The sequence below is a fragment of the Penicillium antarcticum genome (assembly GCF_028974205.1).
Source record: "Penicillium antarcticum strain IBT 31339 chromosome Unknown utg000005l_segment0_segment0, whole genome shotgun sequence".
Taxonomy (NCBI): domain Eukaryota; kingdom Fungi; phylum Ascomycota; class Eurotiomycetes; order Eurotiales; family Aspergillaceae; genus Penicillium; species Penicillium antarcticum.
The window spans coordinates 1078517-1096745 of NW_026695303.1; the positions used below are offsets into that span (position 1 = coordinate 1078517).

The 18229-nt window shown below is 41.3% G+C and overlaps 1 protein-coding gene across 1 annotated transcript; it reads left to right on the forward strand.

Moving 5' to 3' along the window:
• Positions 1-1510: 1510 nt before the first annotated feature.
• Positions 1511-2343, forward strand: N7508_005059 (sulfotransferase family protein; the record flags this gene model as incomplete). Its single annotated transcript, XM_058463125.1, has 2 exons — positions 1511-2278; positions 2320-2343. The coding sequence occupies 2 exons, from the start codon at positions 1511-1513 to the stop codon at positions 2341-2343; spliced, it is 792 nt and encodes a 263-aa protein (XP_058319603.1).
• Between the last annotated feature and the right edge of the window lie 15886 nt (positions 2344-18229).

Below are 18229 nucleotides of genomic sequence, written 5' to 3' on the forward strand. Positions count from 1 at the left end.
ACGTTATGCTTAGTATAATGACTAATTCCTTGGCATCGGATCTATAGTATCTCCGGTTTCATGCAGTATTCGTAAGATATTGCCGACGCTATACCTGGAGATCCCCAGGTATTCAGGGAAAAGAGAAACCACGATCATGCTCACTGAGCAAGAGCATGATCCGCCCTGATCGGACCCACCCGGCAGACCTTATCCTGTATGTATGTGACTGTACAGACTGGATTTTAGGTGCGCGCCAAGAAGACCACTTTCGGCCTGGTGGGCACAAACGCAAGTTGTACTCGCAGAGCATGGTGTAACGGATTATGGGGAAGAGCCTACCGCTATATAACCGGCGCTATAGGCTGATCTAAGGAGACAAGCAAGATGATGTTCACAGCATGAAAGAGCGACAGACCTCTGTGAAGCTTCAACCTGTCATTCAACAGTCTGCAGCAACCTGATGCTAATCCAAAATATTGAAGAATGCCTTATCCCGCTAAAACAGTCATCTCAACTCTACGAGATCCATCCGAGGGGTTCCTCGCGGTCATACAGCGAGATATATTTCAGGAAACGTCGCAGGCAGCGTGTGATACCTCCCACGCTATCTCTCCCACCACTGAAGGGCTGGACTGCACAGATTTTACAGGACCGCCCGAAATCAGTTTCACCACTTTAGTCTCTTCAATTTATTCTCGAACTCTATCTTACATCACGCTATACCTATTACAGCTACTCGGCTCCTGAAATGTATTCTTGGCAGTAATCTCGGACGATAGTAATTAACAGCATAAAAATAGCTATTGTATCACTGCTGTATGGCCCACGCCTAGTCTGGAATCGTTTCCTTTGCAAACATACTAAAACAGATCAGCATATTTAGGCATTCATGCCGACCACTCATTTCTGTCACATCCCTCCCAATTTCGTGCTACCAAGTTGTCCCTTTTTTTACCAATTCTCTCTATAATTATAAGTCTCTGCCCCTTTCTTACATTTTGAAGTCAGCTCAGAAGATTGATTTTGATAATAGTAAAGTGGAAGGTTGTGAATTCAAGACCTTCAAGTTCAGCCACGGGGAAATTCGCATGATCGAGGGAAGGGTACGCTATATCAATCTCAACCCGATCTCACCTCTTATTCTTAACTGGCTGGCACCGTGGTTGAGCCTTTGCGACAGTACGGCCACTTGATACCTCCGGAGTGCTTGCTCGTCTTTTATATTATGTAAGGACTCCATGTTTACCGATACGAGGCTGAGTGGAATTCCAAAATTTTAAGCTTCATAATCCAAAACCCTGCGCTAACCAGCCTAAGGACGGTCCATATACAGCTAGCGCCTAAAATCATAATCTCAGCCTTCGGGTTCCATTTTAGTTAGTGCTGACGCTGACAGCAAGAGGAGAGAGAAGCGTTACCTTCGAGAATCCCCTTTTGTCATTATAACCTCGCATCCTCAGTCTTTCTGCAATCGCACTCTCAGGAGTACAATTATCTTTGTTTTATCTCCCAAAACCATTCACACATAATGCGCTTCTTTGAAAATAATCTCGCCGTTGACCAGACGGACCGAACCCCCATACAAGTGCTTGGTGCCGGTCTCCCTCGTTGTGCAACAAGCTCTCTGCAAGCCGCCCTTGAATCGCAACACATCGGTCTGACTCCCTGTATGCACTTCGCGCATATTGCGCCGAACGCCGAACGCGGGGACATCGTTCTAGCTGCACTCCGGGAGAAGGACTCTACACGGCGTCACAAGCTACTTTATAAATTATTCAATGGTTTCCAAGCAACCACCGATTTCCCTGCGTCGATGTTCATGGATGATCTTATGGATATGTATCCGGACGCTAAGGTCGTGCTGAACAAGCGGCCTGGTGGCGGCCGCCAGTGGGTGCAGTCGATCAAGCTGCTTACCTTCGCAGCCTCACCGGTGTACCACGCTCTGTGCTTCTTATGGAAGACCGACCGCAATGTGGCTGCCATGTGGCGCCAGATTATGGAGGTCTGTCAGAGCAAACTGAGTCTAACTGCGGACGAGCTTTTGACGGTAAAGCATTATGATGCGCATAATGCTTGGATTCACGCCGAGGCAGCTAAGCGCGGGCGGGAGGTCTTGGAATTCGAGCCTCAAGATGGATGGGAGCCTTTGTGCGTAATTCTCGGCAAGCAGGTACCAAGAGATGAGCCTTTTCCTCACCGCAATGATGCGTCCGAAGTTCGAATGGTCGTGAGGATTCTGTATGCTCGGGGTGCAATCTCCTGGCTTGCGCTAGGTGCGGTGGTGTTTAGCACGGTAAGATGGCTTGTGAACGGGCAGCTATTCTAGCCCATCAGTTCAAAGATTGCAATGGTCAATAAGTCCATCAGGGTCAGGTTTTGCTTGCATTGGGAAACGGGAGATCCTCGATGTATGATGATAGGATAGGACTACGCCAATTGAAACTTGATCAAGAGATCGAAGGCGTTCATCGAGTTTGTTATAATAGCGTAGTTGACCAATGAGTCTTTCATTATAATACCTAAGTTAGTTGGGGCCGTTTTTGCTTAGGACGTTATTGTCGGGCAGAGAAACACGTTAACGTAATTCACATGCGAGTGGGCCACACAAGCGAGTGGGCCACCTACCGCGGAATAGACCTTGACATTTCCCATGGGACTAGCGAAAATCTAGTCCCATGTCCATGGGACTTAGTCCCATGGGAGTTCCTACAGAGGTCTAGTCCCGTGGACCCACTCCCATGGGAGTAAAAAAAAAAATTGGTCCCGCCATGGGAATTCCCGTGGGACTCCCATGGGACTAACAAAATTTCCCATCTATACATTATTTCCATAATAATAATGGATAAATTGCTGAGTTATTATAATAAAATACGGTAATTTAAAGGTGTTTTAGCGAGTATTGAGACTAACAAATATTTATTACTTTTGATATATTTTGACCATAGTTTTGTGATTATTTAGTATATCTTTAATTTAGAAAAAAGCTATTGTAAATAAAATACCGTTCGGAACCGCCAAGAAATGCATTATTTATACAAGTCACGAGATAGCTAATGTTTGCATTGTTTACAGTCCCATGGGAATTCCCATAACTCCCATGGGAGTTCCCACGGGGGTCTAGTCCCGCCATGGGAATTTCCCATAGATGTTTAGTCCCATGGACCCACTCCCATGGGACCAAAATTAGTCCCACGGGAATTCCCATGGACAGTCCCATGGGAGGCGTCCCATGGGAAATGTCAAGGTCTACCGCGGAACGCGTCAATTAATTAGACCTTCCTTCTTTAATCACCTACCATGCCACCAATCCGTACTCAATCCTCTCGAAATTTAGTAGAGCAGGAGGTAGCTATCCAGGCTATTAAGAATCAAGAACTTACCTCTATACGCGAAGCAGCACGCCACTTTCAAGTGCCCCGTTTAACCTTATAGCGCCGCCTTACCGGTGATATCTTTCGTCCTACTCACGCGCAGTAAACCTTAAATTGACCGAACTTGAAGAGGAATCTCTTTAGAAATAGATTCTCTCTATAGACTCTCGTGGAGTAGCCCCTCGGCCTTCTACTATACGAGAAATAGCGGATTTACTACTCGCGGCGCGTGGATCTACCCCTCCTTCGGTCGGCCAAAATTGGGTTACAAACTTCGTGAAAAGACACCTAAACCTTGCTACCCGAATTTCGAGATGCTATAATTACGAGCGCGCGAGGTGCGAAGATCCAAAAATCATTTCTAAATGGTTTTCTCTCGTTTATAAGACTATTATTTAATACGGTATTAACTCCGACGATATCTATAACTTCGACGAGACCGGTTCGCAATAGGCTTAATTGCGACCGCGAAGGTGATTACGCGAAGGGAATTCTACGGTCGGCGAGTACTCTTATGAGAATTCCGTGAGGAGCTCGCATGATCATTCGATAATGTACGGTACAGTAGCTATATACATGGCAGGTGCGGGTGCTGAGTAAGCACCCCACGTGATAATACCCCATGAAAAACCTCATCCTCTCCCACCTAGGAGAGCTCGACCGCGAGTTCTCAGGCTTCCAGTATCGTACATACTCGCTCTGTGCCGTTCAGTGTCGTCCGTTCCAGTTCGATAAAGTTCGGCAGTGTTCGTAAATTCTGACGGCCGTCAACAAAGTACTGCTAGATCGTCCCTTTCGCAGTAGTAATTTATGACCCAGGTCAGAAATTAGGGTGGTCAGCAACGATTGCGAATTCGGTCGCATTCGGTCCTACACCACCGTTCGGCCTAGTTCAGTAACGTTCATCTCAACTCGGGCACGTTCGGTTACATTTAGTCCTACACCACCGCTCAGCCCTACACAACGGCGCCTAGTGGTCGTCAACATCGATCGGATAGGCGCGTTCTATCGCAGCCCTTTCAGTCCGATTATGGACTTTTCTACGTCCGTTCGTAACTATGCAGGCCAAATTTAGGGTTGGTGTGTATGCAAACATAACAAACGTGACAAACGTGACAAATATAGCGATATTCGGGTTTGTCGTTCTCGAGGCACTTCAGATTGTAAGGACTAGACCTTGACATTTCCCATGGGACGTCCGCCATGGGACTGTCCATGGGACTCCCATGGGAGTGGGTCTAATCCCATGGGAGTGGGTCCAGTGTCTGAGGATGTCAGGGTTATAGGATCATGTGATAAGAGGAAAGGAAGTAATAAAGAAGAGAGTAAGAAGAATAAAGTGAGAGAGAAGAGTATAGTGATTTATTTCAGTCGGGGTATCACTCTCTATTTATGTTATTCCCCCTAGGTGGCAAATGCTCTTGCCACCTAGTTGATTTATCAGCATTGGTAATTTGATTTATCAGCAGATGCTTCTAGTTCTTTCTATTAGCTTCTATTGCCGATAGTATCCGAAGGTATTCGGTTATAGCCGAGATCTCGGTTCTTATTGGTTCGGGATCTTATCTTATAGATAAGATCCACTATATTATAATTGGTCTTATAGGAAAAAGTGGCTTTTTCCTACCCTCCATTATAAAAAGGGTTCTTTTATAGTCGTATAGACTTCTTGGATTGATACCCCCCCGTAAGCTATATAGGGTAGGGTACTCTATATAGGTTATAGTATATAGTATATTGGCGTATTATTATTATAGTAGTATTTTTTATGGTATAGCACTTAGACCTAGTAGGTTTAAATGATATTGATATAATGGTGTTGCTAAACACTTAGTGAGTGTATCTGCCAGTTGGTCCTTTGAGCTTACGTGTAGTAGCTCAATTTGGCCAGTAGCTATAGCATTTCTTGTGAAATGATATATAAGCTCAATATGTTTACTTCTTTTGTGGAACTCAGGATTTTCAGCCAACTTCTTCGCAGACATACTATCCACTAGTATTTTTGGAATAGAAGTGGAATATCCGAGTTCTAGTTTCTTATTGATATAGTTGAGCATATTAGCTAAGTAAATAGCTTCTTTTGTGGCTTCTTTTAGTGCCATATATTCTGCCTCGCAACTACTCAGTGCGGGTGTTTTTTGTAATTGTGAATTCCACGATATAGGGTTATTTTGTCCTATAGTAGGACTAAGGCTAAAGATATAGCCTGTTGTAGATCTTCTATTATCTAGGTCATTCGCCCAGTCGCTATCAGAGTATCCTTTTAGTATAAGGTCTTCTCCAGCACAGTTTAGGGTAAGCCCTAGATTAGGGCTTCGTAAAAGGTATTTCCAGATTTTATTTAGTGCCGTAAAATGCTCGCTATTAGGATTGCTCATATAGCGTGCACAATAGATCACTTTATAGGTTATATCAGGCCTAGTTTTTAGTGCTAGGTATAGTAGTGAACCAATATGTTTTTGGTATATTTTGACGTCCTTAGGGTCTGCTATAGTGTCATTTTTTCGTAGTTTTGCCCCTGGTTCTCCTGGTATTAGAGTAGGCTTATATCTTGGGTTATTTATTATATTAAACTTTTGTAGTAGTTTTGCAGTATATTCCGACTGATTTATATATAGCATCTTTGTGCTATAGTTTATTTTTATAGTATTTCCTAAGAAGGTAGACATAGGGCCTATTTCTCCTAGTTTCACGTATTCTCTTATTTTATTAGTTATATTTCTTATATATTGTATATTAGGATGTATAGCCAATATATCATCAACGTGACATATTAAAATACAGCCTCTTTTATGGTTTATAAATATTCCTTCGTCGTACGGGAATACGTCGAATTCGAATCTTAGTAGTATAGTGGCTAGGTGTTTATACCATAGCCTAGGGCTCTGCTTTAGGCCATATAATGCTTTCTTTAAAAGGCAGCATTTCTTATTATTACTATATACCCCGATAGGTAGTATGGTATAGATATTAGCGTCTATATCGGCGTGAACAAAAGCGTTTTTCACGTCGTATTGTCTTATTTCCCAGCCCTTATTCACCGCTATTATCAGTAGTAGGTGCTAGGTCTCTGTTCTACACGTAGTAGAGAATGTCTCTAGGAAGTCTATTCCTAGTCTTTGGTTAAAGCCTTGTATAACCCAGCGGGCTTTGTATCTAATAGTCTTATCACTATTAGTTATATAGGACGGCTTTACACTATTAGGGTCTAGTATAGGTTTTTTCTTAAAAACCCAACGGCCTCTAATAGGTATAATGTTCTTTGGTATATCTATTATATCGTAGGTATTTTGTTTTTCTAGCTCACTTACTTCTTCAGCGCATGCGCGGAGCCATTCATCTTTTTCTGGGCTATTTATAGCCTGATTATATGTATTAGGCTCGTCTAAGTGAGACGTAGTTAATATAAAGTTATTATTAGCGGGTAATTCCAGGCTCGCTATTATATTATTTATAGTGGTATCTTTTATAGTATAGAAGAGCGTATTTTTAATCGGGATTTGTATTTCAATTTTATGTTTTGGGTCATAGTCTATAGCTTTATAGCTATTGTTATTAGTATTGTTATTGGTATTCTTATTGGTATTGTTATTGGTATTGTTATTGGTATTGTTATTGGTATTGTTATTGGTATTGTTATTGGTATTGTTATTGGTATTGTTATTGGTATTGTTATTAGTGCCTATATATAGGCCTATTTTTGAGTCCTTCTTCTTATCTGTTTTCTTTATTGGTTTTAGGAATTGATTCTCTGTTATAGTAACGTCTCTTGACCATAGAGCCGTCTTTTTGTTATAATCCCATAGTTTATAGTGTTTGTATTCGCTATAGCCTATAACAATAGCTTCTTCTTTTCTAGGAGATAGCTTTGATATATAGGAGTTTTTATGGTAATAAGCTTTTGATCCCCAGGATCTTATATTGCTTATATTAGGTTTTATTCCATAATAGGCTTCATAGGGTGTTTTAAACCCGAGTGATGTATGTAGGGTTCTATTATATATATAGCAGGCATGTATTAGGGCTTCACCCCATAAGTAGTGAGGCGTATTTGATTGTATTAAGAAAGAACGTACTTTATTGAATAAAGTAAGATTTATTCGCTCTATTAAGCCATTAGGCTCTTTTGTATAGGACGGAGTAGTTCGATGTATAATGCCGTTTTTTGCTAGACTTTTAGCAAAGGGCATATTTATATATTCTCCTCCGTTATCAGAGAACAATTCTCGTATTCTTCTCTTTTTATTGTTATTTTCTACTATAGCCTTAAAGTCCTCAAATGCTTTATAGGCACCGTTCTTTGTATAGATAAGGGAAACCCATAGGTATCGGGATTTCTTATCTAAAAACGTAATATAGTAGGTATATTTATTGTACGTAGGTGGTAGTGGCCCGCCTAGGTCTGTATGTATTCGGTCTAATATATCGTATTCTATAAGATTAGATGAGTTCTTATAGATATATCTATTGTCTTTAGCTAAAAGGCATATTTTGCATTTATTAGCTATAAAGTTATTGATATCTTGTTGAGTTATAGTGATATTCTGGGCCCGTAACATATAAGTTAGGGCTTTTATATTGCAATGCCCTAGGCGTATATGCCATTGGGTCATTATTGTAAGATTATTAGTCTTTTTATCTTTTGCTATTTGCGGAAGGTCTATTATTTTCTGTGCTATTTGAGCACTTTCAGTATTGTTAGGTAGTATTTGAGCTTCCGTATAGTATAGGTTGTTTTGTTTATAGCCAATTGCTACTATTCTTTTATGTTGATAGAGTATAGCCTTTCTAGGGAGAAACAGGCTTATGATATCTGGCATTTTATCAAGACTTATTAGGTTTACGCCTAATTGAGGTAGGTATAGCACGTTTTTTAACGTATAGATATAGTCTGTATTTGTTTTTATAGTCACATCTCCCTTATATTCTGAGGTTATATTGTTTGCGTCTCCCTACTGTACAGTGGTCTTAATAGGTTTGTAGGAAGTAAAATCTTGTATATTAGCTATAGTATTGATAGTAGCGCCACTATCAATAATAAAGCGTATTTTTCTATTTTTTCTAGCTAGTATGTCACTGTTTTTTGTATTTTTTGTGTTTATAGGGTTTATTTCTCGACCCGTTATTAGACCATCTAGTATATTATAGCGGTTTTCGCTATATATATATTTGAGACACATACCTCAGTATCTATATCATCGAAATTAAAATCGATAAGCTCATTGGCTGTTATAGTTTCTTCTTGATCTACCTAAGTAGGCTGATCAGATTCTTGAATTTGTGCTATAAGTGCGTCCTTTTTAGCGTTATTCATTTTACTGAATTCGCTTTTAGGGTATTCAGATCTTTTAACAACGCGATTTTTCGACGTTCGCTGTTCCCAACCACTTGGGGCTTTATTTAGGTGTAGAAACTAGCATATTTCAGAGGAATGTCCTGGTTTCCTACAGTTTTCGCAGAAAGACTGGTTGTTTTGTCCTCTTTTTATATATTTCTTACTAGTAAGAAAGGCTTTCTCACTAGTTTTCTCACTAGATATTGCTTCTTTGCCTCTAGCTTCATCAATCAAGCTAGAGGTCAGCGTATCTAGTGTATAGGCATTGGTATTGCCCCGGAAGGCCTGAGTTATATTTTGTACGAAAGGTTCGTACTCTTCTGTCAGGCTAAAAAGCGTGAAAGATATAACAACCTTTTCGGGAAGGCTGATACCCTGATTTTCAAGTTCACTCCTTAGGTTTCTGATTTTATAGAGGAAAGCCTCTATAGTTTCAAAATCCGTAAGGCGAGTTTGAAAGAGCTGTCGTAGCAGCATATATTCTGTTATAAAACCCCCCCTATTGTAGGTGGTATCTAGCGCTTGCCAGGCAAGGTAGGCGCTATTATAGTCCGCTATCTGTATTTGGACTTTATCTGAGCAAAATAGTAAAATAGAGGCCATAGCCTTCCTATTTTTCTTCTTCTCAATAGGGTCTTCAGACTGATAGAGATTAGACTCTATAGCTTCTTCGAGGTCTTCTCTTGTGAGAATAGCCTTACAATTTCGCCGCCAGCGCGGGTAATCAAGGCTTCCTTTCAGTTTAGCTATAGTGATTTTTTCAGAAGAGCCCATTTTGGGATATAGTATCTCAGGTATAGGTATAAGGTATGTGAGAGGAATATGTTCCGTATAGTGAAAACTGGCTAGGTGGCCTAGTTTGATATTTGGGTATTATGATCTAACAGGGTGCGGGTTCGAAACCGGACGGTGTCAGATTATTTTTTTTTTTGATTATTAATCAATTGTTTCACAGTGTCCTAATTGAGCGTAGAAGCCGGGCTCATAACCTCTGAGGATGTCAGGGTTATAGGATCATGTGATAAGAGGAAAGGAAGTAATAAAGAAGAGAGTAAGAAGAATAAAGTGAGAGAGAAGAGTATAGTGATTTATTTCAGTCGGGGTATCACTCTCTATTTATGTTATTCCCCCTAGGTGGCAAATGCTCTTGCCACCTAGTTGATTTATCAGCATTGGTAATTTGATTTATCAGCAGATGCTTCTAGTTCTTTCTATTAGCTTCTATTGCCGATAGTATCCGAAGGTATTCGGTTATAGCCGAGATCTCGGTTCTTATTGGTTCGGGATCTTATCTTATAGATAAGATCCACTATATTATAATTGGTCTTATAGGAAAAAGTGGCTTTTTCCTACCCTCCATTATAAAAAGGGTTCTTTTATAGTCGTATAGACTTCTTATATTGATACAGTGGCTCCACTCCCACTATGGGAATTCCCATGGTGGGACTAAACCTCCGTGGCAATTCCCATGGGACTTATGGGAATTCCCATGGGACTGTAAACAATGCAAACATTGACTGGCTCGTGACTGACATAAATTATGCATTTCTTAGCAGTATTTATCAGTATTTCAATTACTTAGCTTAGTCTTAAGAAACAGAGTATCAAGAGTTTAGAGTAATGTTCATTTTATCACTATGCTACTAATACGAAATAAAGTCATTATGCTCTCGCCTTGGTCGCTTCTGACCTTGGTATCTTGTTTCTATCCGCACCTATACATCACTTTCTACTGGTATTGGAAGTGCTTGGTCCTCTGTAGTATCCTCAATACTAGAGAGAGAAATAGTACTCTTCCGTCTCTTTCTAAGGACGCGTTGACTTATGATTTGAACCGTTAATTGAGACTAGGTATCGCTTATTAGCTCTTCCTCGTCGTCACTAATCGTAGTCATGGTTTCTAATAGAAGCTCTGCCTCTATGTTCTCCTTAGTGGCCTATTTCTCTTCCCGAGTATAGGCTCTTTCCCCTAAACTGATATCTTTATGCTATATCTCGAAGTTCGAGATACAACGAAACATTATTAGATCCTAGATAGTGGAGGCGTGAAGGGAGCCACGTCGGTAATAGCATATATCACGGGCGGAGTTAAAAAGGCGCTTAACACTAGCGCCGGTTGTAGGAATTGAGAAAATATCCCGTGCTAGACTAGCAAGCGTAGGAAACCGACGTTCGGCAGAGCGCCAATAGCTACATAGGTCAAGGTCTCTCTGTCGTCCTATAAAAAAAAGGTCAGACTAAGTAAACTGAAAAATCATAGAAGTGGCTATTTATACCTATGTTTAGATACTCATCAAGCTTAGATTTAAAGCCAGAGCAGAAGGACTCTTCCCGTAGAGCTTGATTATCGTTAAATAGAACACTAAAGTGAGTTACGGGCCGATTTAGAGTCTTAGGGAGAGAGGGTAAGGTAGACTATTGTTGATATCTTATAAGATACCGCCGTAGAGATTCTCGATATATCCGGCGCTATTCGTAATCGTTGTTAGTCCAATCCTTTTCCGAGAAGAAGTCTAGCTTATATTCTAGTGCAAGAATCGTTCTAATCGCGAAAAGATACCCGTGAACTTGTTCCGTCTTGTTGTAGTAGATAGATAACTTCTCTTTTCCTACACAAAGTGCCTAAATCATAGCTTTTTTCTAAGCCACCCTCTTCCGTTAAAGCTAACGAATTGACTTCTCGAAATACTCAAAGAGTACGTTATATACCTTGAAAATATTGTGGATTATGATATCCTTGATCTACGATAGACCTATTGTCCACTTATAGAATGGCTATATGATCTAGAAAAGGTAATCGACCTATCGCCATTCTTTATAATCTAGTTTAAAGCGAGGCTAGTTATGCTCGATATAGTATCTATCGAAGATCAATATAAGACGTTTTGCCCGTCTTAATATTAGGAAGGTCGAATTCTAGCGAGTGCGAATATCTTGTATTGGAATAAGCTTCGGTTCTTCCACTTAAAGGTTAAGGAAGGTATCGCGGCGTTAAGGACTAGCATTAATAAAGATCGCTAGGCCACGAATCTAAGTAAAATACGTTAGAAATTTGTAAAAAGAGAAATACTAGGATATACCTTTGACAGTGTAAAGGAAACCCCTTGCTATTCCTATCTAGCGCGGAGTGCCTACTCCTGATCTTCTGACCACTACCGGTCGGTAGTCTCATTCTTCGGGTCTAGTTTTATAGAACCTAGAAGGTCACGTAGACTAAGTTGAATCACATACGCGAGATAAGGAATCTAGACGATCGGCAATTGGTCGGGAAGTTCAAGGGAGTTGATCGATTGTTGGATACTCTCAACTATAGAAGTGTTGTTAGAGGCATTATTAGTGGTCACTACTAATACTCGATCAACAATACCATGCTTCTAGAGTAATAGAAACACCGTAGCACCAAGATTGACACCGGAGTGTGTCCCATAAAGCGGCTCAAATCCTAGAAGAACTTCACGGAATTTCTAGTCACAATCAAGAAAATACCTAGTAATAGCTATAAAGGCCTATTGAAATAGCGAAGTCCAACAATCAAGCGCAATCGAGATCTTTGCACCTTCGGGTAGCGCCGATAGAACCTTTTCTTGTTCCTCCTTCACCATTATCTAAAGCCGACGTCGTGTAGTCTTAGGAGAAAGTAAAGCTAGCATAGAATTAGATAGCTAGGCTTCGGCGATTAGGTCTTAGAAATCACGGTGCGCGAGAAATTAGAATAGGAGCGAGGATTTAGCAATTAACGTGACTTATAGACGATTCCACCGATCGATATCGAATGCCCTTTTTGAAGATTGGGCATATTAAGCCTATTAGTAGAGGTAAACCGTTAGTATTACTTCGAAATTGGTAGGCAAGAGGTATTAATACCGCTAATTCTAACGATTCATAAATATTTCTTTGCTTCGAATTTATTAAAGAAGACTATTGATATTTGCCTATTTTGATATAACGCTTCATAGAATTAGTTCTATTCGAGGTCCACTAAGGGTGAGGAAGTGCCTGCCCACACTTCCGGCAAAAAACTATTGGCTCGCTAGAAGTATAGTGGGCGACTTGGTCAAAATAATCCTAAGCGTTCGAGGTACGCTTCGCTTCCCAGCGAAGTGGGTACGGTGTCTCCCCTATCTGTGTTTGCATCCACCATTGAATAAAATAGTCTTTATTTATTTCGGTTCGGATTATCCAGATTTTCTTATTCGGGGGGCTAGCGCGTTCGAGAGTGAGAGGAGCAATAGTAGGGGTAGCGAATTCAGAATTTGGTAAAGAGGTGGTTGTTTGCTAGCTATCGAAGGTTTCGAAGAAAAGGGTTTGATTATCTAAGAGGAGTGAGGAGAAATTAGGTATATCACTTAGGATCTATAAGGAAGTGCCGGCGTTAGAAAACCGACTTGATTGAGATATATTGACTTTAGTATTAGAATAGGAAGGAGAGGGTCTTACTAAGTAAAGTCTATATAGGCGTGATAGGAGGTACAATGTTAGGAAGAGAGGGGTATTAAAAGATATATCATAAAATAAATAGTAGCCCTATAACAGATAGTGGTATAATTGGCAGGCTCGATAGGAATTCCTATTTTAGTCCCATAGGAATTCCTATAGGACTAATTACCCCTATCGGAAAAGACTTCCGGTGAATAGGTAGTAAGAGTTCATAGAAATACTTTGACTATAGAAGACGTTAAAGAGCCTAGGTACTAAATATAAAAGGAAAGAAGGGAGGAAGTAACCCAATAATCTAATAGACGATAATATTACTTTAAGAACAATTATACTAGATGCTTATAAAAGCTTGAATCCTCCGACCTAGGTCAAACGAAGGCCTTAGATATATATATATATCAGTGGTAGGACCACTATATATAAACGTTACACCTTTATTAATTGCCTCACTTTCTGACTTATCTCAGAAAGAGAGGCTCTAGACAGCAAGATTCAATCGCAGATTTTTAGACTTAAGTCAGAATACAAGGTCCCTTCTATAGTGAAAGTGAAATTATTATAATCGAGCTAGTGGCCCCTTGATTTTCAATTTTTTTTTGTTAATTTATAACTTTTAATACTAGTCTATCTATATCACCTATCATTTATATCCTAGAAAAAGAAAACGATCGAGTCTTCGGACCAAGAATCAGTGTCGTAGGAACCTTCAAAAGACGACTAATCATAGTCTACGTCTAAATCAGACTTATTAGAGAGGGCTAGCTTCTCGAAACTAGCGCAAGGGATAGGCCAGTTATCACACGCCCCGTCCCTACCAAAGTCAGCCTAAATGGTACACGGGTTATATTCCTTTGATATATCGCGTGGCTATATATCTAGACCGTAAGCTGCTGCGCTATCTATAGCACCATCCGTAGGAAACACTCGCTTCTTAGCCCTAGGATTTAGTGTAGCAGGCTCGGCTTAAGGAGCTTCTAATAAGTGTATCGGTATCCGTGGGGAGACACTGTTAACCTCTAAGCAGTCAATGTCAAAGAACCGGCGGTCAGTAAAATGCACGAGTCCTAGGTTATAATAGTCCTCGAAATCGGTTCGTGTAGCATAGCTTGGAGCGACGCCTAGCATATCACGAAGAAGTATCTCAGATAGTCGGGGGACGTTAAGTAGTTCAGCTTTAAGCTAACTAGCTTTTATTGCTTAGTCTAGGGGAACGGGGTTACTATCTTTATTGGCCGTAGGAGGCTTAGCCTATAGTGATACCCACTAACTAGGGGGAGGTTAGGTCTTGTGATAGATCGCATTATGAAGTGTCTCAACGTATATCGCTAGACTATCCCGGAATTGAGCTGCAATTTAAGGAAGGACCTTCTTAGTATAGTTCGCTTTAATCCACCTCTGAATAGTGTGGTCTTAGAACAGTAACCAGGCACTCTAGGTAGTAGACTATCTAAGGCGATAGACGCGCCCAATAGTCTGAAATAGGGAATTGTAGTTTAGCGCGGGCTTAAATAGGACGACTCGGCTGTATTTGTGATATATATTTAGGCCACTTAACCCACAATTGTATATTGTTAGGAGGACTTAGGTCGTCGAGGCGGCTTCTATAAAGCGGGTCACGGCGGCGGTACGTAGTTCTATGGATATACCTACGCGGATCTCCACAAAATCGAGCGAAAGGGCATTAAGGAACATAGACACAACCCACAAAGTCATTGGCCAGTTACAAAACACTAAGAAGCGGGGGCGTTCTCCCACTAGATTAAATATACCCTCGGTGGCAAGAACGTGTAATAGATAGCGTAGACGTGGGCTCTCGTGTGCGAGGTAGATAGCCTAGGCGGCCCGATAAGTTGGCACCCGAGTACTGCGATCTTCACTTATGCGTTCCTAGAACACTCTAAAGCCATGGTCGGAACCCGTAGAGACATAGTTAGAAATGTCAGTAGACAATATATTAGTAGGGTCATTCTATAGAAATAGGTCTAACTTCGGGGAAACGCTTAGGTGATATAGACGTCGGAATATTGCCTAATCTATAGTCTAGCCCGAATCCGGGGACTCCGTGCTACTTTCTTCGGGTTAGAAACTCTTAAGGCGTTTGTGTAATAAATGATAGACCTTATTATGCTTATATTACGCCTACGTAGCATACCGTAACTCCACTGTCTATATAGTAAGGTCGGGAATATCGGATCTAATGTGTAAAGTAGCTCCGTTAGCACCGGTCATCTATTCGCCTATCTCTCTACGAAGGCAACTAAGACGAAGGATGATTAGAAGGACCTAATATCCCTTAGTTAGGGTAAGTTAGGACTTCGTAGCAATTGACACAAGTCCTTTGGGGCTTAGGAGGTAGTACGGTCGCTTAGATAGGGAGGCTAGAATTTCTGTCTCCTAAGACTATAGGCGATACTAGGAAAGAAGGTCGTCCTTGGCGTTAGGTTAAGTGGTGGGTGGAATCTTCGCTAGAGTCTCCTTAATACTAGCCCACTCCTCCTTCTAGAGAAGGCTAAGATATCCCGCGATATCTAACGGCTTATTCTACATCGGAGTTGTAGTGAGGAACTAGATAGAGTTACGCTTTAGGGCAGACACGCTATGGTGCTGGCGGGAGGAGATAGTCTTTACACGGTGACCTTTATCGCAAATCACGCGTTCAAAGTGGAAATCCAATAGTGACTCGAAGCGACGGCGGACGTTCTTCTTCCTAGACTTTTGGAGATCAGCCTTGAAAGCTACTAGAGTGGAGGTATCGTTATCCTATAGAGCGGCCAAGGCTTTAACAGCCTTCTCGCAAGAAGAAATCATAGATAGAGTCCCTGGTAGAGAACTAAGGGGAGATGTGAGGGGAGAAGTGAGGGGAGAACTAGTTGGTTAGTGATCCCGGCCGTCGTCCTCTTCTATAACGTCTAAGTTATCTTTATTCTAGTAGTCTTGGTCTAGTGTCGAAATATCTCTATCGTGGTCCTGATTGACACGCTTCGAGGGAGTTTTCGTAGTACTATCGGCAAGAATCTCTGTAAGTGTGCGTTTAGCCTATATTGTGTATGAACTAAGGACGATAGTGCGACTAGTAGCGAGTTTATTAGGATTTATCAAGGCAAGCTTCTCTTGGAGTCGAGTAAGGGTATCTAGGGTCTACTGTTTCCGTGAAATATCGCCTATGCGGGTAATAAAACCGTGAAACACCTAGAGGGTAATCGTATCGCCGAAATGAGTTTAGATTTCGTTCGCCTATATGTCGATCAACGAAGAGGGGACTAGGATTAGAGTAGGTCGGAAGGTGACTAAATTGGTGGGTACCGTTTGGTATTGGGAGGCGTGCTATATGAGCGATAGAGCTGTGAGTGTTTTTCCTAAACCGTATGTATCGGCTATGATTCCACCGGCCACTAGACTTGCTTCTTGGTGTAGTATCTATGAGGTAGCTGTGGCTTGCTATAGTATAAGAGTCGTGGGAGGCACTCTATACGTGTTTAGGGGGTCGATAATAGTATTGCTATTAGAATCAGTCGCGATATAGGCATGGGCTAGACTATTATTGAAGCTTGGTGGGGTAGCAGAGACGGTAATACTGGAGCGTTGTTACTGGACCTAATCGGGTAGGTCCGGGATATATAAGGGCCGATTGTTATAAGTGGCCTTTAGCTGATAGTCCCGGTAAGCGTGCCTCTTAGCCTCTTTATTGGCAATTTTAGCTAGTGCTTCGCTTATAGAGATTAGCTAGTTGGAAGATAGGGCTTGCAATTTATCTAGGAGGTCTGGTGCCTATGATATCTTGGTAGACGGAGCCTAGTAAAAGACATATTTCTGTGCCTATTGCCCCTCTGTAAGAGCCTCGACTAAGCTGTCACGGTCGGCTAGGATAAGTGGGCCACGAACCAATGAGGTTTTTATGGGGTGGGCTAGTGCATCCGCAATTCTAGTAAGTAGGGATTGGTACCTAGCGCTATCGAAAAGTGATATATCAAGGAGGTCGATATCTAGTGGCAACGAATCTTTAGTATCAAGGGGATCGTTGTGAAGGCTTTTAAGCACAATAGAATTCTCTACACTAGACGAATTTGCTATGGTAGCTATGGTTGTAGTTGAACGTATGTTGGTGACAAGTTTAGGTATAACGGCCTAGGAAGACTAGGGTGCTGTATTGATGTAGTCCTTGTTTTTCTTGATATTGTTGGCAAAGAAGATAAGAGTCTTCTACGCGTAGAGAACGTCTTTTGCATCAAATAAGAAGGGCGCGGTAGTCACTTGCGATACTCTGAATATGTCATTGTTTCGGGTTCTTATAAGGCGCACGATCCACTAGAGTGTGCGAATTTCGAAGATAGAGGAGGCATCTATATTATAGCGTCCGATTTAAGGAGGATTAGAGTGAGCGAGGGCGGAACTCCACTTAATAGCATTTTCAAACGCTTGCTTCACGATAGAGAATCGGACCTATTTGTTCCTAGGAGTGATATAGGGATAGTCGAATATATTAGCACGATTAGCTGCGAAACCATCGATAATACGCCTAGAGTGAGAGAAGTTAGGGTCGGTAGAATAGATCTTGTGGAATAGTGCGGTAGAAGGGAAGCCGTAATAACCTACAAGCTTAGAGGCTAAGCTCTCTAGGCTGCTAATAAAATCTAGGGAGTAATTGATAGTACCGATCTGCTTAGATCGCCTAGTCGATGCTATAATAGCGGGTGGTGGAGAGAGAAGAGGGGGAAGTAGTTAGTAGATAGTAGACAATGGCGGGGGAACAAAGAGGTAGGCGTAGGTTAGAGTGGTGATCTAGTGGCGTTAGCAATAATCAATAAAAGAGCCTTAAATTCTGATATAAGTCAAAGAGATAGGCTAGGAATACCCAAGTCTAGAAGGGAGGGAAGAAAGAGCCTCAAATTCTGAGATACGTCACTTATATAGGTGAGAGTGGTGGGGAAAATAGAAGAGAAGGTTTGAAAACGGGGGTACTAGGCATATATACCTTCCTAATTAGGCACTTATAAGGTTATAGACATCTAGAGCCTTACTTTCTGACTTAAGTCAGAAAGTCAAGGCACGGGATAATGATTAATCTATAGTACGTACAGTCTCTAAATAAGACTACAAACAT